The sequence below is a fragment of the Anser anser genome (genome assembly GCF_964211835.1).
Source record: "Anser anser genome assembly, chromosome: 10".
NCBI classification, from domain to species: domain Eukaryota; kingdom Metazoa; phylum Chordata; class Aves; order Anseriformes; family Anatidae; genus Anser; species Anser anser.
Window position 1 is genome coordinate 3,820,988 of NC_139730.1, and position 24,303 is coordinate 3,845,290.

A 24,303-nucleotide genomic window follows, 5' to 3' on the forward strand; every position below is an offset into this window, starting at 1 on the left:
GTTGTGTATCTCATTCCTCGTGCTGCCAGGACGTGGTGTTCTGAGGAGCGTTACACTATCAGCTGTAGCAGCACCTGCGTTGTACCCGCAGCTTGCATTGTGAATATGGGGGAGATTGTTTTTGTTAGTTTTCCAGTATACATGGGCTGAAAATCGAGAGATTTAGAGAGTAAGTACGATGTGTGGTTCAGCTATTTATTTTCCTTGCTGGACTTTTGGGATTCTGACAGCAGTTGTGTGTACTGGAAGTGACAGTGTTTTCAGAGTTACAAGGAAGAAGAGATTTTATTGGGCACTACATGACATCAGTCAGTCCCGGAGGGAAGGTGTCTAGCCACAGAGTACTTCGTGTTCTGGGAAAGCATCTCAGCAGATCCTGCTGGTTTGGAGGCAAGGAGCGGAGTTTTATAGAGGTCACGCTGAAATTCAGGGTAAGGTAGATTTCCCGAAGAAAGAGGGGGATTCTGTGATGAGGGGCATGTTTGTGACAAGTTGCCTAGATCTGGGAAGTCAAGGTCTGCTGTGTGTTCTCAGAAGTAGTGCTAAATTTGGGTGTGGTATTAACAGTTATTTGAATACTGTATCTTAGCTCGCCTTTCTGTAAATTTGGTGCAGTACTTGCCAGTTTCTGAGGCTGGGAGGAGTATTAATGGGGACTTGGATACCAGTTTGAAATCCTTGAATGGAAACGGCCTGCGGTGTAGGAAAACAAACGTGTGCCATATGGTGTCAGAGGAGCAAGAGTCACGTGGCTTCAGCTGGAGGCTTCTGCTTGATTTCTCTTGGAATCCAGATTATCTTCTCCCTGCAGAAATGGCATGGGTTTACTGGTGCTCAAAAAATCAGTGCTGGGAACTGCTTCCTCCAGCCCCTTTTCTTCCACCAGTTAAAAGAAGGGGAGTTGTATACACCTGTATCACCCTCTACACCTGTATTCCAGCTTACATTCTGCTGAATTACAAATTCCTTCTGAGGACTTCTACCTGGACTATTCCCTTGTTATCCAAGGCCCTCCCCATTCCTCTGTGGAGGGTTATGTTGGTACCAGTCCCATGTTGCCCTGTGTCCTCCATTCAGCTCAGCCACCTCCTGCCCTGCAGGGAATTGAAATAGGCTGTAACTGATTTCTAGCAGTGCCTAGCAATCGGTTCCGTTGGATGGTCCATGGCATCAGAATCTCTTCTAAAAATGTCTGAATAATTTATCACATTGATTGTTAACTTGTTTTCCTACCTGCTTGTAGCTGTCTCCTGTGCTTTGTGTGGTTGTACTGCAATTCCTGTACTGGTGATCGGCAATGACTGCGTTGTTTCCAGCGTGGTTTTCATTAAATACAGTGACAATGAAAATTATTGCTAAGGAAAACAGTTTCCATACATGAATGTTAAACCCTAATGGAAACCATGTTGTTACTGCAAGATTAACAGAAATTGGCATCTAAATGACTATCCAGCACTAAGCCAAATTAATCTGTGCCACTAAAATTGCATGTCTGGCCTTGAACTAGCACATTCTCATAAAATGAAGGAACAGCTCAGCCTCTTAGCTTCTTCTGGATGATCCCTGCAAACCAAACTTGGAGCTGGAGGCTCAGTAGGACAGTGATGGCAATAACCTTAGCCTCTGTGTTGTGCATGCCGGAGAGGGTCCTGCTAGGGATGCTGTTGTTTTTCACCTGGGTACTGCTGACATCTTGGGAACTCTGTTTATTCAGCTGCGGAACAGGGATTGTGTTGAAGGCGGTTTAATTGTTTCTTCTTTTTTAACATTTTTTTTAATTTGGGGATTTTTCATATATAAGTGTTATAGAAAGGAAAAGTATTCTTCATTTCTAAATATCACAAGCACTGAAAGTTTCCCTTGGTGACTGACTTGATGTGTAAATACAGGCAGGGCGCCTCTGTCAAACATATTATCGCAGTAAAACAAAAAGGCAGAGTGTGAATTTCTTCTAGGACTTCCGGATTTCCCTTTGTAGGATGTTGAAGGCTACAGGGTTGTAATTGATGGCAATGTGTGAGCCGCACAAAGAGAAGAGTCGTGGGAGGATGAGAAAAACATCGGCTCAATACCAAACTGGGAATGGTGGGGAATGGGAGGTTTGCTCTGTGCATGTAGATATACACGGGTCTCCATCTGTGCCAAGCAGACTTCAGGACTTCACGTTTGGCTCCCTTCCCAACAGCAAATACATTGAGAAGAGGGAAGCTAGCCAAGTTTTAATCAAGTAAAAGTTCTGTATCCAGAGGTGGCTGGCAAAAGAAGAGATTAAAGTATTAGGAGTGCAATGAAAACAAGACATTAGAGAGTTGAAAGCTGGAGTACCTGGACAAACCACTTGCTGAGTGAATATTCCACAGTTGTCAGAAGGAAGCCTCGAGTGTTTTGAGTAGGATGAAATATGAACCCATGCACCAGAACTTGTCTTCTTCCAGCTTTGGCTATTGCTGTGGCAAATATGTAATATCCTAATGCTGAGCTGAGCTGGTAGGATAAATGTAATCATTCCCCTTAGAGATACTGCTAGCAGAGGGCTCATTAGCTGGCAGAAGGGCCAACAGCTGCAAACTGTTTATGTATGACAACTTTTTGGATAAATCTGAGTTTACACAGTTGCCTGTGTCCTAAGGTTTGCTGTGGAAGTAAAGATAGCTTTGCGTATTCAAACCGAAGCACAGAAGTTACGGACTGTAATTATGCAATTCCTCATGGGAGAAAGGAAAAAACCCTCACACTTAGTAAAAATAGTAATTGGCTTTCCTCTCCCTCTACCACTGATGCTCCTGCTTGACCTTTTTTAATATTAGAAATAGATTTGTGGTCACTGCGGGCAGTTAGTGTATCTGGAAAGATAAGGACTTTGTGTCCCCGAAGAAAGCCCCTGTCTGTATTTGCACGAGCACAATATATATTAAAAAAAAAAAAAAAAGGCAGCTCAACTTTCTTCCCATTTTTTTCATTTTCACACACCTGTTTCCCAGACAGAGCCAGAAGCAAAATTACCAAGTGAAGAGAAGTTCCTCTTATGTTATTCCCAGCCTGGTAGAATCACCGCATGCCAAGATTTTCATGAGCATGTCTGAATTCATGAAGTTTCAATTTCAGTTTTGCAAACTTGAAAGGCCCGGATAAAAATCGAATTTTTAGAGGCAAAATCAGTTTCCATTCATCCCAATAAAGAAAAAAAAAATCGTATTAACGCAGCTACCAAGGCGTTGGGCTACTGTCCTTGTCACATAACGGTGTGTTTTTCTCTGCATATCAGTTATATGCATGACGGTGCTGCGTTACAGAACAGTTGCATTGATGTTAATGGTTTGGATGCATTTACTAAGGAACTGTGTTAGGTTTGCAGGTGAACAGTGTATTTGCTATTTTGTATTTGTATTTATAGTAAAATGTATTAGTTTAAATAAAAAGTTCTAGTCTTAGGAAATACTTTGATACAAATTATGTAGTTCAGAAACATTTATGAGACAAGCATAATGTCATAACAATCTGTTACAACCAGTTTGCTCCAGAATGACTTTTACTAATAAGCACTCAGTTCCTAAGCTGGACTTTTTCTGAGTTCAACTTCGGCGAAGTTTTCTGCCGTCTGCTTTTCCACCATTATAAGTTTCTTAGCCCAGTCCATTTCTGCTCCTGTATTGTCTGATCCCTGGGCTCTGCTGCACCAAATGTCTTTAATAATTGTAATAGTAAACTAAATTTAAATGTCTAGATTTTGAATGTGGTCACTGCAGATATTATAAAATGGCCACACAGGATTCACATTAAACATAGAAAACAACTAATAACAGTGAGGTGATTAAGAGTCTGTAACAGAGCCACGGTTGCTTCTTTTTCAGCCGCTGATGAATGTACAAGCCCTTAATCATTCGTTTTCCACCGTTGAGCAATGAGGCTTTTAGCACAGAGCAGCGTTATTGCCAGTCAGCTTCAGTGGGGATTAGAACCGCTAAACAGAGACTTTAGAAGAATTACTGCTTGAGGCCTTCGTGATGTATTTGACATTTTAATTGATGTTTAACCTCTTTTAATATATTGCCAGATCTCTGGACTATTTTCCTACGCCACATCTCTGGAACATGGAAATACTGCCCCCTTCCATTTCCAAGTGCCAGCAAACATCGAAATGGTCTCATTTTAAGTTTATCAGAAGGAAATTAGCATGAATCACTTCAAGCTAAATTGGCTTGCCCGATTGGCCACTGAGCTGCAGATGCAATACTGTTTTGTTGCCTCTCATTTATATCCCCTTATGTCAAATACAACTGAGAGATAAATTAGCAGTGGTTAAATTGAAGATAAAGGCAGAATAAGCAGGATTAGTGGTAGGAACAAAACACTTCGTCAGAATCCTGCTCTGGTCATGGCTGTTGGCTGTACCTAAAACTGCTGAAAGGTAACCAAAATATCCCTCTGTATTCATCAGAAGTGTATTTCAGCGGAGCTGGGTCAGTATTGCATAGCTGGGTTTGCCTCATCCCCAGCAGGCAGAAGGATCTCCCGGAGAGACTTTGGAGTAGATGGTAATTGTGCCACAGGGTGATAGCACACCGTTGTGGGAAGAGCCTGGGCTGTGTAAGCTAATGAGGAGGGCAAACTCAGCAGCCCTCACTACTTCTCCTCTCGCACAGCTAAGGAGCAGGATTACCAGCAGGGAGCAGGATTACCAGCAGCTGATGGGCCATCGCTGTCCCTTTGGCGATGCAATGTGCTCCAGTGGTGAGGCAGCCACGGAGCGGATTAGCAGTTTGGCACCAAGGGTCCTTCTTTCCAAGCACCCCGTTTCTGTACACATTCTGGGAGAGGATTTAAGAACTCAAAAATGCACAAAGGCACAAATCTAAGGGAACAGAGGGTCGACTGAGTCACCAAATCATTCCTTTCCGTCTTTAGCTTCTGTGACTCAAATACCAATTTTTTTTGTTTCCCTTTAACCAAAATCTGGCAGTTGTTCTTAATCTCAGACCCTCTGCTATTGGTTTTACAATACACTAACATTTTCCCAAACTGTTTTTTTCTTCTGCCAGAAGTATTCCCAGAAATTGCTGCTCCCAAGTTGGTTTGGAAGCAAAAAGCTGTAATTGGTGCGGATATTATTATTTACAAGTTACCATAAGAGTGCATATGAGGAGATATAAATTGGGAGAAATATCTGCTTCCCTTTCAGAATCAACCAGGAATGTTTTGTGATCTTTAAAAGAAACAGAAGGCATATTCATAGCTCAGGACACCCTGCAGGCACCAACAGTTGAGATTCTGTTCTCTGACCAGTTCATTAGGCTATCATGTGGAGTGAGGTTGCAATCTCTTTCTCAAAGTAACTTGTTACTTCCAGAGCATTTCATTGACGTCCTCGTGACTATAGTGAGAGCAAAAAGCGAGTCAGTCTAAGAAGAGCGATGAAACTCAGACTTCTATGGTCATTGATTTAAAAAGATTAAATCTTGATTTTATTTTTTGCATCTGGTATGAATCTGGCATTCCGCAGTCAGCACTTTTAAAGTAAGCAAATGTTAGTGTCTGATTTCTATGCTGCCTTCACTCTCTGCTGCTAATGCTGAACTAAAAGGCAATTGCCCACCCCTTCATTCCATCCAGAATTCCCCTTATAATGGATATTCATGTCCATATTGTTGTCAAAGCTCATAAAAACAGAACTGGACTTCTTCCAGACCTAAAGTTTTACACTGTTCACCCCCTGATGAGCACAACTTTGTCAGTTCTGACAGAAAAAAAGAAAAGAGATCATGTCTCCATTGCACAGTGGTGGTCTACTCGTTAATGGCAGATCTACCGGCATCTCTGTGAGAACAGTGTTACAGTGAGGAAATAGATCTCATTTTCTGATAAAGATAAGCAAATAGATCTGCTTTGAAAAAATTGAAAGGCATTTGTGAAAGGTCTTCACACTTGCCCTTTCTCCAGCATGGCAGAAGGATGAGTGAAGTGGCAGAATGAACTCAACAGTTAGGTTGCTGTGTGCTGTTTGGAAACCTTGTTTTATGTGTGCACACTTGGTATATTTGGGTGCCTTTTGACATCTGGCCGTTTAGCAGTGGAGGACTTGTATAAGTAGAGGCATCCTTAGGCTCCTTCTCTGTCTTTAATCTTTGTGCATAGCTCCCAGTGCCTTAACTCTGATTTCTAGGTGGCAGATGAAACAAAATTTCTGCAGCAAATTCTCCTGTGCATGGCCTGGGATGCCCTTACAACATGTCCAAAAAGTACAGCAGCACTTCTGCAGGGACAGTCCGGGTGTAGGAAGGACATACAAGAACTTTTGCTTTTCCTTAGCAGGAGTTTCATTCTGTAACTTCTGAATTCCTTTCTGACTTCAGTCTACAACTGTTTCTGGTGCCCAGACAGACCGGCCCAGAGAATACTGCACAATCTTCTGTGGGATCAAGTCTTAAAATTCACAAAGTCATAGAAGGCTTCTGCCACCTATGTTGGCCTTCCGAGTTACCACCAGGAGTGGTGGTAAGACTCTTGTCTTCTTTAGGTATGAAAATAAGGGGAAATGGAAGAGCTTTTCAGAGAATATCAGCTTTTATTATTTTATTTCTTCTCATCAACATTATTCTGAAAATCAGGGCAACTCCATTTAAGTAGTTGTTAAGGCTACTTTGCAATATATTCTAATACTGTAGTAGAGGGCATTAGTAGACAAGCTTTGGTGAGTTTTTGAGTCTGTATGGACAGTGAAATATGTTTTCTAGTGAAAAGTGTCTGTGCTTAACTTGATTTTTCTCTTGTCTGCTAAAACCCTGGTCTGATTTCTCAATGATATGAAGAAGGAAATACTCAGATGAAAACTACTCCGTACTAGGTGCATTTTTTGTCCTTTTGGTTGGGTTACTGTTGTACATTTTGAGTGCATGAGTTGCTTCACCAACTCTGATGGGACGCGTTCTCTGTGTTTCTGTTGCAGGAATTGCTTACCTGGGAGGTGTTTGCAGTGCCAAGAGAAAATGTGTACTTGCTGAAGATAATGGTCTCAATCTGGCATTTACAATTGCACACGAACTTGGGCACAAGTAAGACCTTGTCTTTCCATTTCTTTACTGATGCCGCTGTAGGATACTTCTGTTTAAAGCCATACAAATGAAATTACTGGTGCACCATGTTTGTTATGATTTCATAAACCTGTCAAATTTGTGTAAATAACTGTTTCAGCACACACAAAACTTTCTGTTTGATCCTCCTCTATTTTCCACTGTGCAGTTTGAATTTGAATAGCATGAAAAGGCCTCATTCCCTTAAATGGTTGGTGTTAGTAGCTAGAGACAAATTCTGCAAGTTATGCTTTAGAATAGGCCCAGGAAAACAACATCAGCTTAAAAATCTTTGAACTTGCCAAATCTTCTTTAAAGTTCAAGTGTCTCTGTCAAGGGTTTTAATAGTTCAGTACTTTGGTAATAACTTTACACCTGCAAGTGAAATAACTTACAGTGACGGAACTGCATTTTGGGAATCAAACATCATCATTTTGGGAATGCCTTTAAACATCATCACTTGATCAACAGAAAGATATTGTATGACTTGAGTTGTCAGCTCAGCCACAGCTGACCAGCACACTTTGACTGGAAAAAAATAGCAAAGGATGTGATAATTCATAGTCGGACTGAAATTTACAGAATGAGCTTACCAGGTACTTTCTGCAGGTGACTTTGAAGACTGTTAAGCTGCCTGTAAATCTTCCATGGGCAGAATAAAACAGAATCGACTGGAAGAATCATTTGCTGCATAATCTTAGTGCAGTTAATGAGTTAACCCAAAGGTCAGCATCCACGTTCACTGCTTTCCAGGCTAAGTGTAATGTGCACTTACTCATAATACTTACGAGGTTTTTTCCCTTTCCATTGACATCACTCTGATTGCACCGTGTCTCAGTTAGGCTGTGTAACGTATAGAATTAGACCAGGAACAAGATTATACAGGGGCAAGGGCTGTGCCTATGGGATTTTCAAGTGCTCCTTCTTTTAGCCTCTCTGGATGGTAGGTTGGAAATCCCACCATTGTTTCTTTAGTAAGAAGCTGCGCAGAAATTTTGTCTGCACCCTTCTGGACTCCTACGGTTTATGTGTCTATTGTATCCTTCTTCCCTACAGTAACAAATATTTGACAGCTAAGTCAGAGCCAATGTATCGTGTTCAGATTCTGGCCACTCTCATTGCATGACAAATAATTATTTTATAGCGATGTATTTCAGAGTTGCATGGAGGATATTTAGGTTACTACCAGAAATGACAAGATGAAAATGAATCTCCTGTTCACCCTCCAGTGACACCAAAGGCAGCTGAGCCAAACCGAGGGTGGTTTCAGCAGAAATGAAGGACATTTGGTTTTGGTTTTATTTAAAATGCATGCCAAGATGTTAAACTGAGCCTAAGCTTAATAACAAATTAACCTGTGGGTAATGTTAAGGGAAATTCAGCACTCATCTTTGGATGGGCCAAGAGCAGGAGGGAAAAATACTTGGGCTGCAGAAAATCCAGCTGTGTAAAAGAGTGAGACTGGTCTGCTGTGGCGTTTGCCAAGTTTCCCAGCAGAGCTGTCAAGCTTCCTTCTAATAATGCCTTGCAAAAAATCCACAACACAAATCGGGGATGTAATGCTTTCGGATGCAGCTCTCCATCTGTGCAGAAAAGAGCAAATCATTTTCTTCCCTAAGTACAGTTTCGGTGGTAAGAGCACAGTGTCCGTTCTCTGCTGGTTTTCTTTCTTTGCCTCCATCTTGGAAAGCTATTCTCAAGAGATGTCTGAAGAGGCTGGCAGAGGATGGCTTGGGCTGGACATTGAGTGCACCACTGTGCAGGGAAGCTTTGGCTTCAGGAGAGTCCTAGATCCTGTTGTGGGGGGAGATGGAGAGCTTAAATAAAGATCGCAGGTGGAGAGGGACAGGTGGCAAAGGAGATTGTGTTTTGTAAAGGAACTGCCTTATGAATCACTTCTCTCAGAGAAAAGAGGCTGGAACAGGCTCAAGCAAGAGAGGTTAGGAAGGTTGCTTGGGTATGGAGGGACTTGGAGGGTCTCTAAGAGCCAATCTAGAGACCTGGGGTCTCTAGGTCAGGGGAGCATATCCCTGAGAAGGCACCTGAGCCAGGAAGGTGCCAGCTGGGTTAGGTTAGAGAAGCTGCTGTCAGGATTCTGCTACCAACTCTTCCAGGTTAGCCTATTCCACGCTGCGTTGCACTTCTTTCACGATCCGGAGTGAGCCCTCTAGCCCTTCTGCCCACTCTTCCCTCACTTAATGTGCATGCTTAATCAAACCCCAGTGTGCAGAAGGAAGAGAGGAAAAAATGCCATCTTCCTGTCATCACTCTCCCTGAGCATCAAACTCATCCCTGTATACTGTCACCCACCAGTGGCCTAGTTATAGTTAGTTCCGTCTGGTCAGTTTATTGATGCTTTCCTGGCCTTGAAGTCAGCAGGAATCTTCCCACTGACCTTATCAGGAGAATAACGAGGGGCCTGACACCTGTTTTTGAACCACAACAGGATGCTGTGAGCAGACCTGTTGCTGCATGTCTTGTGCACGTAGAAAGGCTGCGTGCAGGCTTCCCCTACAGACTGGTAGAAGTTTTTAAAATGACTGTGAGTTGTGCAGAGACAAAGACAAAGAAGCTGAGAAAGAGCTTCAGGTTTAAAAAGGAAAGCCAAGGAAAACTAATGGCAATTTTCTTAAACTTTATTAAAAAAAAAAATCCAACCCAAACTTACACCCATATGGGCAAAAATATAAATTTTGGAGAACCATAATGGTGAGCTTTATTGAGGGCTGATTTCTGTAGTGTTGAAAAGTTGAGATTTATTGCTTCTTTCCCTAAGACTAACAAATGTCCTTGGAGATCACAAGCTCAATTTGGTGTTCACAGATTGTTTCTGATGTAGACTTTGGAAAAAGTGAATAGATTACTAATTGATGTGTCAAGTTCCTAATTTGCGGCTAATGTCACTTGGACTCTCGGCAAAAACACTGTTACGGACAGCTGCAGTGAAAACATGGAGACATCATTAAATAGGTCCACTAGGATGATGCTTATAGATCCTATAAAAATTCATCTGTGGGTTTACCTTATAGGGTGGTTGTTGCTTGATTGTGAGGTGAGTGGTGTAACTTCTGTCTGTTGTATTTACATCCTTAAATCTGAAGAGAGAGTTTTGGTCCGTGGACACAAACGGAGCATCCATTGGAATTCAGATGCAATTTTTCCTAAAACTTTGCTGCTACAAGAAAGAAACAGACAGGGTAGAGACCACTGTACGTTTAGGCTACAAATCTTAAACTTTTAACCATATAAAACAGGATCCTCAGCAGGCATTGCTCCTTGTTCAGTGTGGTCAGTGGTGGATGTCTTTTAAAGTAACGCACTTTACTGTAACCACGGTTAATTGGTTTTTATCCAGAGGCTGCTGGGTGGAGTACTGTGTTCTGACCTACCCAGAAGACACGGTGATCACTGTGGTCCCTGAAGTCTTAAAACCCCTAAGTCCAAGGTTTTCAAATTATAAACCGTTAAATCTGTTGAAAACTTTCTTACTCTCGTCTTTCCTCAGACTAGTAGGATAAGAGTTTAAAAATGCCCTACTGTTGTCAACAGGATCCTGAATAGTGCTTCTGTCCTCCCTCACGAACTGCACCAGTGTGATCATGAACTGAGATTCATACCCCAAAGACCACCCCGAACAACTGTGACTTTTAGAAAAACAGTGCCATTTCCCCCTCCCCTCAGTCTCTTTTTGCCTACAGCACTGCCATTGTTACCATTTTCAAGACATTCTGTAAAGAAAAAGGCAAATGATTTTTTTTTCAACAAAAGCTGGGATTCATCCTTGTATCCGTTACCCCTAAATGAAGCGGGTGGGCTGTAGTCAGTGGTTTTTCAGGACAACAATGCCAGCTTTGTTCCCATTCCTGTTTCTTTCAACAGCCTCGGCTTTCCTCTTGTGGGCTGGGGGGAGGCTTGGGTGGCGAGGGAAGATTCCCATTCATGAGCTAGCGGAACCTGGCACTGCCTATATGGTGAGAGAACAGCCTGAGGTGGTGTGGCTGGAAGCCACGCTGTGTCAGATGCCCTAAGAAAGTGGATCAAAATCAACTAACAATAAGGAAGATGCAGTCCGATGCCAGCAGTCTGAAACCGCATGGCCTCAAACTTGAAGCTGAAACAGATGAGGACAAAAATGAGTCCAAAGGTAAAAAGCCTATAATGCACAAACCAAAGAGCTCTGGATTTGGAATCAGCTAAGAGAAGTGTTTAGGACCAGCAGGTTTCTGTCCAGTATGATTATTTGCTTTACATCTAAGTATTGATAGACAAAGCTCGGTTACAATGACTTCAGGGTACATCATTATTCGCTGTGTAATTAAGTATGACCTTTGTGGTGCATCTCGAGCAACGATGGCATTGCAGGTGAAGGAAAAGTGGTCTCTGGTGTTCCCTTTTTGGCCTGATATTTATGCCAAAAGACTTGTGAAAAATCATGCTGCTCTGGTCTGTCATGTGCAGCACCCAGCAGAGAGGTTCCGTCCTGGAAATAGTTCTAAGGCAGGATGTGAAAGTCTTGCAGGCTGAAGGAGGAAGCATCTTGAGCAGGTACAAAATTCGTACAGAAAAAAGTCCGATGACAACTTGCACTGGCAAATCCAGGTCAGTGCGGTGCAGGTGTATGAGCATGCTTCGTAAGAACTGGACAGGAAGTTAACGTCCTCCTTCCCCTCCAATGTGTACAAATGCGTTTGAGAATTGCAAAGTTCCATAGGGAAGCTGAGGACCACCAGAGTAAATCAGACACGGATCTCCGGAGTCAGGTAACGCTGCAGAGTGCGCTGATACAAAACCATTTCTGTTCCTGCTCTGTGATTCCAGACAGCACAGTGCCAGTGGCAACGGAGCCAGCCAAATCACGGTAACAGTGCAGGGGAAGAGTTCTGGAAATGACATAAAAATGGAGGGACCTTTGCTACAAATCCTTACTTTATCCTGGGATTATAACATTTAGCTGCAGCTTGTTGGAGCTAGGAAGCTGTTTTAAAAGAAAGAACTCCCAGCACTCTCTTTTTTAGAGCAGCTCACTGTATTCTAGTCTTGAATGCGTGACTGTACTGTTGTAGGCAGCCTATTTTTTCGTGAACGCTCCCATCTGGACTTCTTTTTCTCACTCTTTTGACCATCTGCATTATCATGATGGCAAACGCAAGAATTTCTTAAAAGCATCTGTAAACAGCTGGTTTTTAGAAGCCTGAGCAAAGCAACCAGTAAGGTCCTGGAGTGTTACGGTGCTGACAGAGAGATCAGGCAGAGAAGAGAATGCAGACCTTGCAGGTGCTGTTTGAAGTGTGCTGGGGGCATGAGTTAGTCTCACATTTATCAGGCAGGTCCTTCCTGATCTGAATTTCTGTGGAATGTTTTTCTTTAATTGGTATTGCAAAAGTATACTGATTAATGACCAGGAAGCAGTCTGTCCCCATATTACTACTTACCTCCCAACAGGAACTAAAACTAACATCACTGAAGTTGCAGAATAAAATTTGGAAGCATGAAAATCTCGGTGTCAGGGTTATCTGGATAACTTCAGTTCTACCTCCAGTCTGTGCTGTGAATGAGGCAGAACTTGAATGCACAAGGTAGTGTTTCAGCGCTGCCAACAGGCTTCTTACTCCAATTCACCTGTGTTTTACCAGAGAGACCTTGCAAAGAGGTGCCCATCTGTGGGCCTCGAGGTTCGTATCTGTTTACGCGATGGCTCAGGGGTGCAGCCTGTGGCTGTCTGACAGGACATGTGTCTTGTGACTGTGTATACCTCTCTGACAGCACTGCTGGTGGTTTGGATGTAGATTCTGTCTCGTGGGGAGCTGTGGTGCAATTCCCTCTGCGCCTTTGTAAAAGCTTGTGTGGCTGCTTTGGCCACGGTGCAGATGACAATGTGTTGGAACTCACATGGCTGCATTTGGAGGGACTGGAAATCAAGGTCAGTTGGATCCCAGGGGTCCTCCTCCGTTGGAGGCTGAGGCGATCCCATGCAAGCTTTACTCCGGCAAGCTCAGGTGCTAATAACCATGTTGCTGCACCAAGACAGCCTGAGTCGCTGAGCAGTTTGTTTCAGACGTACCCCAGCTAAATTCTGCTAGTGCCAGCGCTCCCCGTTTTAAATCTCAAAGGAGAATGTCGCTGTTCCAGCACGCTGCAGTCCCAGGATTCCTGGGAGTGACTGACTGCCGTGTAGACATACCCTGGGGCTGGCCAAAAATGCTGGCAGCAGTCCGTACCCACCCTGGAGTTGCTAATTTTATTTTCTGCCATTTGTGTTGTAAATCTGTTGTGGAATGTCTTTCTCTGTTCCCAGGCTCCCTTGTTCCCCTCCTCCCAGGTTTTCATTCTTCTTCCACAGATAATTGCAAGCACATTTTCACAGTTAAGTTACCCTTCTCTGTACAGCTCCAAGCAGACATAATGAAATACTGTCTATTTCATCATGTATCTTTGTACATCAGAACCACTATGATCAGGTCAAAACAATTATTTAATAACATACTCTGGTTTTGAGAGAGGGCTACGTACAGCCTAAAATTTCAGGAGATGCTTCTTCCACTTCGGTAACACGCTGGTTTAGACAAAAAAAAATATTGTGAACCTAAGTAGCTTAATATTTGTAGCTTGATGATAGGAAGCAGAGAGCAAACATAGATATAGATCTAAACATAAATAAAAAGAGCGGAAACTTCTGCAAGCATGGATGGTTTGACTTGATATGTTGAGGAAGAGGCAGTGGTGGGGCATCCCTAAACAGAACATGTGTTTGCCCAGTATAAATTAACTTTCTCAGGTCTCTTGTGTTGTATTGAATTCCAGAAGTAGAATATTGCTATTGTATTAAACTTGGCTGGGCAAGTAGTTTCAGTAAGGACAGATGCATGCATGGATATTCACACACCATCAGTTTTAGTGTGAGATTAAAGACGTGAAGCCGTTTGGTAGAAGCTGAAAAGAATTTGGAGATGGCAGAAATTCTGGGGAAATCAAATGGAGAAAAAGACGGCTGTGAAGGAGAAATTGAGAAGTTTGAGTAGTGTCATATGCCATATGGATAATGTGATTGGTTCTACTTCAATTGTGTGTAAAACTGCAAGATATTTACAGGTACAGTTACTAAACCTGCTCATAGTAGTGTAGTGGTGGGGTCCGTCCCCTCTGTCGTGTATCTTTTGCCACTCATGTTATCTTCCAAGCCTGGTAGTTTACTTACAGTATTGGAGTGTAACCACGTTGGAACTGGGCTTGGGAATGTCTGCCTCCCGTTGCTTTTTGGACTCCTGTGGCCAGCATTTGTGGGATTCTGGGCAAGGGTTTCTATGGTTTTACTCAGCGCTTTGCGAAAGATGCCTGTGCAATCCCGAGTGAAGCAACGTTCTGTTGCAGACCCACTAATTCCTTTGGTTTTAAGCATCTCGTACAGCTTTGCTTAACATAAGAAAAGTGCACCAAACAGGCAACCAACAGTTACTTAGAAAACTCCCAGACAGTACAATTCTGTTTAATCAACAGCTTTGTGGCTTTGCCAGCTATCTTTCTTTTTGAAGGCTTATTCTGCTGAGTAGGCCAAGGCCGTGTTTAATAGCTGGGCTGTAATGATTTGGCAAATCTTTCATATGTTTCCTGCTACTGGGCTTCTGGTTTCATACTTCATTGGCTTTGCTGGAAACAGCCTCGTGGACCCAGTGACCCAAAGCACAGGAAAAGGACAAGCCCCCATTGTGTGACCTCTACAGTACACCCCAACGCACGGATTATTAGGTTTGCAAGTGCAACTTAGCAAATAATCATTTGTTTTTATACAAGGGCAGCAATCTAGCTGAAGTATTTACTTTTCCACTAGCAGTTGGGTTCCAATAGCTTGTAACCCAGGCTGTCTGCCTGGCCTGCTGAGTTCAACAGGTTCCAGGTGAAAATGACTGCAGAGCTGGGGAAGGTGATAAATCGCAGACTGTCATGGGGAAAGCCTTCTGTGGTAACTCAGCAGCAGCAGCAATGCCAGGAGAAATGATGTTGCCTCTAAAAATGGGGTTCTCTTTGCCATTATGTCAGAGCAAGGCAGCACTGTAGTGGAACGAGGTTGGCTGCCTCTTGGCCAACAGTTGTGTTGAAGAATAAAATTCAGCAAGAGGAAGTTACTAGACAAACAAAATAAACAGGACGACTTTGTTCTCAATGTTCTCAGCTCACATCTAATCATTTTCCATCCTCTCCATTGAGTATAAATTTTTACATCTTACTACATTATTTTGCTGTTGTTGACAGCCTTTCAGTACTAATCCAGTTATGGTACCGAGGCTTCTCTTCAAATAATAAAAAAAAAAAAACTTGTTTTGTTTAGAAAAAAAATTATCATATTTTCCTTTTATACCCTAAGTGCTACAGTACACACCTGGAAAAAATTGATGGTGTTTGTAATCTTACCAAGTTTGCAAAATGCATTATTGCATGCATCACTTCTGAATGTGATGGGCAGACTCCCATGAGGAAAAACTCATTTGCTGTCTCCAGAAAGCTGTCATCAGTTAAATGATGTGCACGCTACACATCCTATCAACTGAAGACCTTCTAAAGAGGTATCTTCCTATGAAGGTAACAGACTTTTTTGTTTCTCTGAAATTTGTCTTCGCATTAACACGTTCAAACCAAGGTCGTTCAAAGCAATTCTGTCTCTTCTCAAGTTGCTTTTTACTTTTTTTCTTGTGGCATTCTTCGACAATATGAGAGCAACCTTGGCTGCCTTCACCTTGAGGTTTGTAGGCAACCAGGCATCCCCACTCTCCAAAGGTTTCCATTTCAGTATTGCTCTGGACATAGCACTTCCAAAGTGCTCTTATTACCAAGCCATGACTTGCAGTGCTCCTGTCTGATATCAGGTCTCTCCCTGGTGATCACATGAGTGAGAGAGACTTAAGTAACAGCATAGTGAACATCTATGGTCGTTTCTCAATAACCAAGGCCAGATGATTTGGCGATGATATTTTTTTTCCTAGCTGCACCATCATGAAACATCCCAAGAGCTTAGAGAGCGAGAAGGCTACGGCTGGAACTGCCATATCCTTACAGCACGTCTTCAGCTGAAGGGGCCTGGCTGCTGCAGGCTGATCCATTGTAGGAGAGATTGTTTTTTTCAGTCTTAGAAGTAAAACAATGCACACAGGTTTGTTACTGTCTGCTAGTGCACCTGTCATGTTGGTGAATCAGTGAAGAAGGTCACATGGGGTGGATTTTTGCAGTCTGCAACCCCACAAAGATTATCAACCTAGACCAAAAAGGAAGAATAAACAAAAGAGGCTGAGAAACATTTCTATCTGTGAACAGGACTTCTGCTGATCTGGGAACCATAAAGCATGTATACAGTGGCTTCTCTGGGGACTTCAGAAGACTGATGCTGGTAGAATTGCATACATTACAGTTACATCTGTGCCTCTGTCTTTTGATGTTGGCCATCTCTTCACTCCCACCTCCATGAGTGCAGAATTGATCTCCACGTGTGGGAAGGCAGCCAGCATTCAGCATTCCCGACTCCTCCAGCGCGTTCCCCAGGCTGCCTCATCTTCCCCAGCGCGCGGCAGTGGGTGGCTTCCTGGTGGGGTAGCATGTGGGACATCTGTGCTTGCTTGTGTTGCACAGATTTGGCAAATATGTTCTCTGTCTCTCCCTTCCCTGTAGAGATTCTTTTAATATCTTCTCATGTTGCATCTCTTTGTTCAGGTTTTATCCTCAGTAATTAATGTGATTGACTAGAGGCTTTCGCTGGTTTTGCAGAAGTTTTAGCAAAGCACATTCAGGTGTTCGCATGCAAGAGCTTCCCCTTAGGTTGGCAACACCTCGAGTGACAGACCTGTCAGCCGTTCTTACTGAGCCTTTGTCTTTGTTCCTTAGTGGGTGGGCTCTCCCACCCTGCTATCCCAGGGTTTTTGTCTTTTTTTCCACCCTGTAATTTATGTTTGCTTTTCATCTTCTAAGGAAATGCATGTCACATTTTCTGGGGTCTTGTTCTCACCCACTTTCTGGCAGTGCTGAAAGTAAGCAGCTTGTTTTCCGTCAGCATGTTACTCCTGCGATGCACCAGGGTGCTTTCTGCTTACAAGGAGCTGCAGATGCGGCACAGCAGCTTCTGCTCACCAGAAAAGAAAAGTAGCAGTCTTCCTCTGCCTACTGCTGTGCTCTGTTTCATTCACTGTGCTCCTTGTGCAACACCTCCCTGCTTTTTGAAACCAACCTAAAGCAAGTGAGAGAGCATTTTTCACATCCAGGAGGTGGATTGAAGTGGATTAAATTTTGTGGAGGTCAAGGGAACAGCTCAATGAGTACATTTTCATGGGGACGTTACCCTTTGACCCTCAGATAACTTTATTCCTGATTTAGGAATAACGAGTAGCCAGTGTCTCTTCACTGGTAGCTGGAGAGAAGTTTCATTGCTCTTTTCAGTCAGGAGTCACTTGTGACTTGGGCATGTGACATTATTGCTGGAGAAGAGATCATAAGATGACTCGTCTTGTTCTTCATGGCCCTGGTGTCACTTCCATCAGACCAGCTAAGAGGACTGCCGCTGTGTTAGCGGGGTTTGGCCAGCTCTGTTACAGGTGTCTGGGACCACGTGGGCACCAAACTTTCAGACGAAACGCTTGGGTGAGTGAAATGCTGCAGTGCCTGTGCCTGCCGTCTTAGTCTCTAGTGTGTGCTGTATGTCCCTTGCCACACAAGCTTATACTTGCTGCCTTCCAGATTCCATGGCAAAAGAAATAATTCTTTTTAAATGAAAACCATATAATAAAGGGCTGGATCTGTCATGCAGCTGAATAAACCACAGCTTTCCACACTGCAGTTCACCAAAGGCATTGGAGTGTTCTCACTCGCTGTTGTTGACTTCTTGGCTGCTTGATGAGTAGATAACCATATAAAATGTCTGGTTCCTTCATTATTAGAGTGACATAAACTTGGTTATGAAAACAGGAGTCCATTAGTCATGGCTCCCTTTAAATGTTGTCTCTCCTGATAAATGAAACAAAAGCTCAGCACCCATCCTGAACACCCCTGTCCTAGATAACAGTATGTACACAATGGTCGTCTTCAATTATTACAAATGCTTTAAGTAGGGTCATCTTCCCCTCTTCATCCCAGCTCCCCCAAGTACCTCCTGACAGCCTCTGAAATAGTCAAATTATATTTAGAAGGCTGTGTTCACGTGTTCGAGAAGCACAAGGTGGAAAAGCCTGTTTTCCATTAAGCCACTAGACCCAGTGACCGTTGTTTTTGTAAGAAGGTTATGCAAGCTATTTCACTCCTCCTTCCTAGCTCAGCTCACCCCAGCGTGTTTCCCTAGCATTTGTTAGTTTGCCCTCTGTCCAAGCCTCGCTTGGACTCCCTTCTGACCCGTCTGGCTCTCTCTGCCTCTCTTTGGTTACTTACAGACGCATCACCTTCCTAGGTCACTCTGCATTTAAACTTACTGTCCTCATTTTGCACTGCAGCTCCTATTATAATTCCAGCTGTAATGAGCAACCCCATTTCACTTCTGACTTTGTTATGCCTTTATTCTCAACTGGTTGGAAGCCTCATAACTCGTAAGATATCAGCGTTTTGTATTGAAATGTTAAACATGTTGAACCAGTTCAGAAGTAGGCATCTTTCCAGTGACACAGCTTCGATTTCAAATGTTAATAAAAAATTCCTAACATTGAACTCGATTTGGGACTGGACGACTCACAGGCTTGATAATGTGATATACCGTCTCCCACTTCTAAGTTGCTGGTGCAGATCCAGCCCAAGTCAGTAGCTGCTGAGAACTGTTGACGTACGTTCTCTGCTTAGTGACCTGTGCTGGTCGGAGCTTCATGGCCCCGTGTGATGTTCTCAGCTACAGCCACGCACGGTGCGTAACCTGCCAGAGCAGCACCTTCCTTGGCTGCTGAGATTGGGTGGACTATGGAGACGGGACTCCCTTCTCAACCGTTCATGGAGACCCGATAGGAAGTGGGAAGGGGAAGGAATTTGTCCTTCAGATATACCCTTCATACGGAGAAACATGGCATTTGTGCCCACAGCATGTCTAAACAGCAGGCCTTCCATAGGGTGCTGTCATCCTGCCCACACTGAAATGCCAGAGCAGGGAAGTTACAGCTCCCCTTTCCCATTTCCTCTCACACTAAATGAGGACGTTGTCCAGCCTGCCCTCCCTCTGCGTTTATATTGTTACGGTGGGGTTCAGACAGAAATTTGTTCTTCGTCCTGGCTCAGTGGTTAATGCCACATTCCCTCTGGGTGAGTCGTGGCAAGCTGAGTCACAGGGAATGATTTTCCTGAATGCTCTTTTGAAAAGGTCACTAGTGACCTGCCCTGCTGCAGCGTGCAACTTGGGGTGCTGCACGTAGCTCGTAGAGAGTGCCAATGCTTTGCAGAAACAGAACCCTTCTAGACAACATCTGCAGGCTAAGAGCCTCCTGATATAAACACAGGTAGGGAAAACATGCTTTCCAGCAAAGGTCTGCCAAGAATGCAAAACCTTTGTGGCCTCACTGAGCTTTTTGCTAGGAGTGAGAGATCACTGCCTTCTCCTGGCTCACTCTGCGTTTGGGACGTTGTTGTAGCAGGCCCTTGGCTCAATTCTTCGAGTCCGTGTTGGTCTGCAGGGCAAGTGGCCCCAAGGAGCCCTTTCTTTTGAATGATTTGCCGGCCTTCACTGTTGCAGCAGTTTGTGAGTTGGTCCTTCAGGTATAGAAAAACTCTCCCTTGGATTTCTCCCTCTGCAGGGAAGGACAGACCACTGTCCTCAAGTCCTTGTTGGTAGCAGGACATAGTCTTTCGCTGTCCTTTGGAGAAACGAGGACTTTGACATCAGTGCCAGTTGCATGGGGAGCAATTGTGTCATGCAGAAGTTTAATGAGCAGCTAGGGTGACGGCCAGGTCACCTTGGGAAGCTTTGCTTGTCCTGGTTGCCATTAATTTCTGAAGTGAACCAGCATCAGATTCACCCTGAGTTATGTGCGGACAAACGGAGATATTTGGCTTTCTTAGGGATGCTATGGAGAAGCTCTTATTAACAGCCAGCCCAAGTGCTTACGTGAAACAGAGGGATTGTAGAAGTTCATGGTGTTTCCACTTCTGGGTATGGTTTGTTGCCTTTTTTTTAAGGTTTCCCCTCATCATGCCTCCTTATGTCACTTGCTACCCTCTTTCTGCCTGAAGAAAAGCACCTGTTTTATGGCTGATCATATTTTCTATTAGATTTGATTCTTACCCCTACTTTATAACCTCTCCCCACCAGACGGGGAGTGCACGATAATAAACCTGGGGGTTTCTCAAGTGGTCTGTTACCATCCATAAAGTTGCAGCTGTTGAAAAAATTTAAAGCATCTCCTAAATCAGTTTCCCCCAGCCTTTGGAACTGCCCTTAAATTCAGATTTGGAGCTTTTAATAGGAAACCTATTGAGAGTAATAATGGTTCTGATGAATATTTGTATACATGACCTTAAGAACTTGGAGGTGCAATGCACAGTGCATTGAAGGCAGCCTTTGGTGGGCTTTGGCTCAAGCTTTTAAAGAATAACAGGAAACTTTGGAAAATGCACCAAAGGTAAACAGAGCTGTTTAGTTACATTAACTGTCTAGAGGAGAAGCTCCACTAATGACCAAAACAAACAAAGCAAGTGCATTTATTTAGTATTGCTGTGGGAAAACAAACGGCTTAATTGCATTTTGCTTAAAAGGGTTACCCAAGAAGTTGGCCCGCCTGGGCCCAGAGTGTCATTCTGGCGTCCTGACCCAGTTCTCATTACTGCGTAGATCCTGACAGAGAGTGGTGTCCTGGAAAGGAGCACACGCTTCAGAGAGGCCAGGGCTCCAAGAGATTGCATACTATTTTTTATTCCTAGCAATGTTATGTTAAAGTGTCATTCTACACAAAACAGCTTCAAAGAGATCTGTTTTTGCTGCCTCCTGGTGACTTGGGATAAAACTTGCCTTGTTATGGTTATGTTAATGGTCAGAACTCAAACTGGTCGGTCAGCTTGTTTCTGGACTCACTTATGATGAGCAACAATAAATGTGCTGCAGGACTCCGTCAGTGATGTCTTAGTGGCTTTAACTGATAACCACTGCATTATTTATATTAGAAGAGAAGCTGGAGTGTGAAACCAGACTCCCATTGTGCTAATCTGAATAAACATACAATGAAAGGACCGTGTGGAAGAGCTGACAGTCTGAGCTGTTCTTGCTTGCCTGTGTGGAATCTCATTATCTTCAGGAGGAGAATGTGATGAACCGAAGGCAGAAAGTTAACTCGGTGCATAGAATGGGGTTAGTGACTGTGACAGTAACAGCACAGAGTGAAATCGAGTCCTGCTTGTCTGTAATGGCTGTGCTGGCTTCGCGGTGTAGAGGATAACATGCAGCATGTGTTTGCTGCTCCCGATAAAAAGGATAGTTGTACCTCGAACAGCACAGAGGGCAGCAGGTCAGTAGGGTAATCTGGTGCCATTTTAACCTTCTTACTTCTGATCTAAGAGCCATTCTTATCGGCTCTTTTTTCAAGATCTGTTCATGTAAGAATAGAGCTCCTTCCCTTGGCAGAATATTTCAAGGGACTGATTATGTGCTTCTAATTCCATGTGAACTTCTGAATAGCAGGTAAGATTAGATGATCACAAAGGAAATGCAAAGTACTGAATCAGTGCTTGCACTGCTGTTTAGTACAAACACATAATGCTCTGTCCTACTTAGTTCTCTTAAAGGGGGGGGAGACTATTAGTGAAAAGAATCAGCATGGCATTACATTTACTGTGTGTTTAGGAAAAACTTCCTCCTTTGATGTAGCTGGAGACCCTTGAACTTCAGAAAAGAATGTGTTAGCATGCTAGGGTATGCCTCAATCCTGCAGGTCATTTAATCCTTTCCTCAAGTGAGTCATTGTAAGGTAAAGTAGATGCTGGGAAAAGTTCTGCACTGCCAATTAAAACAGACTCCAAAGGTGTTGCTGGTTTCATTCTAACAGAAACTCATCACAGAGAGGCCAGTAGAGGTTGCTTATGTACCTTGAGGCCAGATCCCAAGCTCATATAAACTGGCATGGTTCTTTTGAATGTGCAGAACTATTTTGCTTCATACCGATAGCTCAGACTCAATTCCTTTACACTGAGAGCTTTTTAAAGAATTTCTGTTAAGAAATCAGGAATGACTCAGAAAAGTAGTGATTTCCACACACGTAAAAAATGGAAGAATTTCACAAGAAGCCTGTCGATAACTCTCAGAGGTGAGTTCTGGCTCAGTCTATAAAGATTGTTCTATCTGCCTCAAACACCCTTAGAAAGTCAAAGCCAAGTAATGAATGTTAACCTCAGTGTTTCTCCTGGGCAGATAACTTTTGTGAGGTCAGGTTTAGAATAAAATTGAGGACAGGAATGTATTAATTAGTAACTGTTGCCCATGTTTGCCAACAAAAAAAATCCCACTTCTAACAAATTTAGCAACGAATAAATAAAGTTAATCAGAAAGCTGAGGCATTCCTTAATTAAGAAACTCTAAGCCAAACACTAGCCTTTTGTGGAACAGATAGAGTCAGGGAGCCTAAAACAATTTGGAAAGTCAGGAGGATGTTTTGTTTTCACGTTTTTCAAGTGGAACAGCTGAGTTGGTGAGCAGGGGGCTGATGAGCAAGCTGCCAGGATGGGAGCCTGCACGCTGAGTCCCATCCTATAGAAGCCCTGACAGAGGAGAAACCTGAAGGACCCAAGTTCAAGTCTCAACACTGTGGCAGTCACAAGGCAGGCAAGCTGACAGAAACCTTGGAAACCTGCCTCGTTTCCGTTAGAAAAGCTAACACAATTGCTACGTGCCTACAAGCCTTCTGAACTGGCATTTTTGGACAGGCAAACTTTCCTCTGGAAGATTGCCAGCAAGCTTACCTGACCTGCTTCATGGCGTTTAGCTCGTCCTTCCCTGATTTTTAGGAATACAAACTTCAGATGGGCTTATTTGCATTGGAGGAATACTGCTGGAACTTTCCTCCTAGCATGTGAAGTTTTCTCTGTGTGTAGAAACAACATGAGTGAAATATTTGGAGTGAAACCCAGGCTCCATTGAAGTCAGTGGCAAAACTCCCATTCACTTCAGTGGAGCAGGAATTTCACTCTTTACTGTTTCGAAGTTAGAGTTACTAATAGACTGTTAAATTATTCCTGCATGCATCAAACAAAACGGGCTTGATGTTCGTGTCTCTGCTGTGTTCAAAACCCACAAAGGTTTAAAAACAAGAATAACTGTGAACTCCTGAGTCTAACAATTGTTAAATGTAGTTTTGCTAGCAATAATAATGTCCCTGGAGATAAACCTAAAAAAAATAGACCCCACCATATAATCTTCACTTTAAGCTAAAAATAGCATAAATGGCAGTTTAATCTAAGCCATAATTATCAAGCTGCTGAAGCCGGTTTTGGTTCATTGCAACTAGAAATGTATGTTGTGTTTAGGCTTTGAACAGTTGAGTCCCAAAAATGGAGAGAAGCAAAGCCAAGAGCATAGTCAGAAAGCAAACGGGAGCCTCTGAGAAACAGCATGCATTAAAGAGTCCAACACCATTTTTAAAGGGACTGCTCCTGGCTTGCTCAGTCCTTCAAGCTGGAAGCCTGGAGAGTTCCCGTTAATCCGTGTTCATGTTTCAGCCCAATGTCCCTGACTGCTGTTTTGTTAGAAAGTGACACTGGCCATACAAGGTACCTTTTGTCTGAAAACTATTTTCCAGTTCGTGCTGGAATCAAAGGAAAGATGTTAACTTTTCGGAGTGATGCTATTCTGTACCATTTAAAAAATGGTTTTAACGATCATTTCAAAGAAGGATGGAAAATCCTTAACTTCCTTTTGCTGCCAGGCAGCCTGGTACGATTGGCTGGGTGTGGGACTGCCAGTCAGGGCTTCTGACATTTCACTGATGGAGCAGGTGAACTTGGGAACATCATTTATCCCTTCTTTGCTGCAGTGGGGGCTGGTCCCAAAGGCTGACCTCCAGCAGAGGGGTCCCACCTTCCTATAGCAGCACTGGAGGGAGGCTCTTCCCCACAGCGATTTACTGCAGCAGCCCAAAAGCAGAGACTGCACTAAAGGTAGAAGAGTCCTGAGTGGCAAGGTGGAGGCAGGTTCAAGTAATACTTTTCTGTTTCAGGATGCTTTTTGAAATCCTCACTGAACGTGTTTGAATCCCTCCATGTACGTTCGTCCTTCACAATTTGTGCTGTTTGTTTAGATGGCCTGTTTTGC

The 24,303-nt window shown here is 43.4% G+C and overlaps 1 protein-coding gene across 6 annotated transcripts in view; it reads left to right on the forward strand.

Moving 5' to 3' along the window:
* The window catches only part of ADAMTS17 (ADAM metallopeptidase with thrombospondin type 1 motif 17), a 185,558-nt gene that overhangs the window by 69,801 nt on the left and 91,454 nt on the right, over positions 1–24,303 (forward strand). For all 6 annotated transcript variants that reach the window (XM_083850395.1, XM_083850394.1, XM_083850398.1 and 3 more), the window contains one exon: positions 6,944–7,049. In XM_083850395.1, coding sequence (XP_083706521.1) covers positions 6,944–7,049 — 106 coding nt within the window. The remainder of the gene's footprint in view (positions 1–6,943; positions 7,050–24,303) is intronic.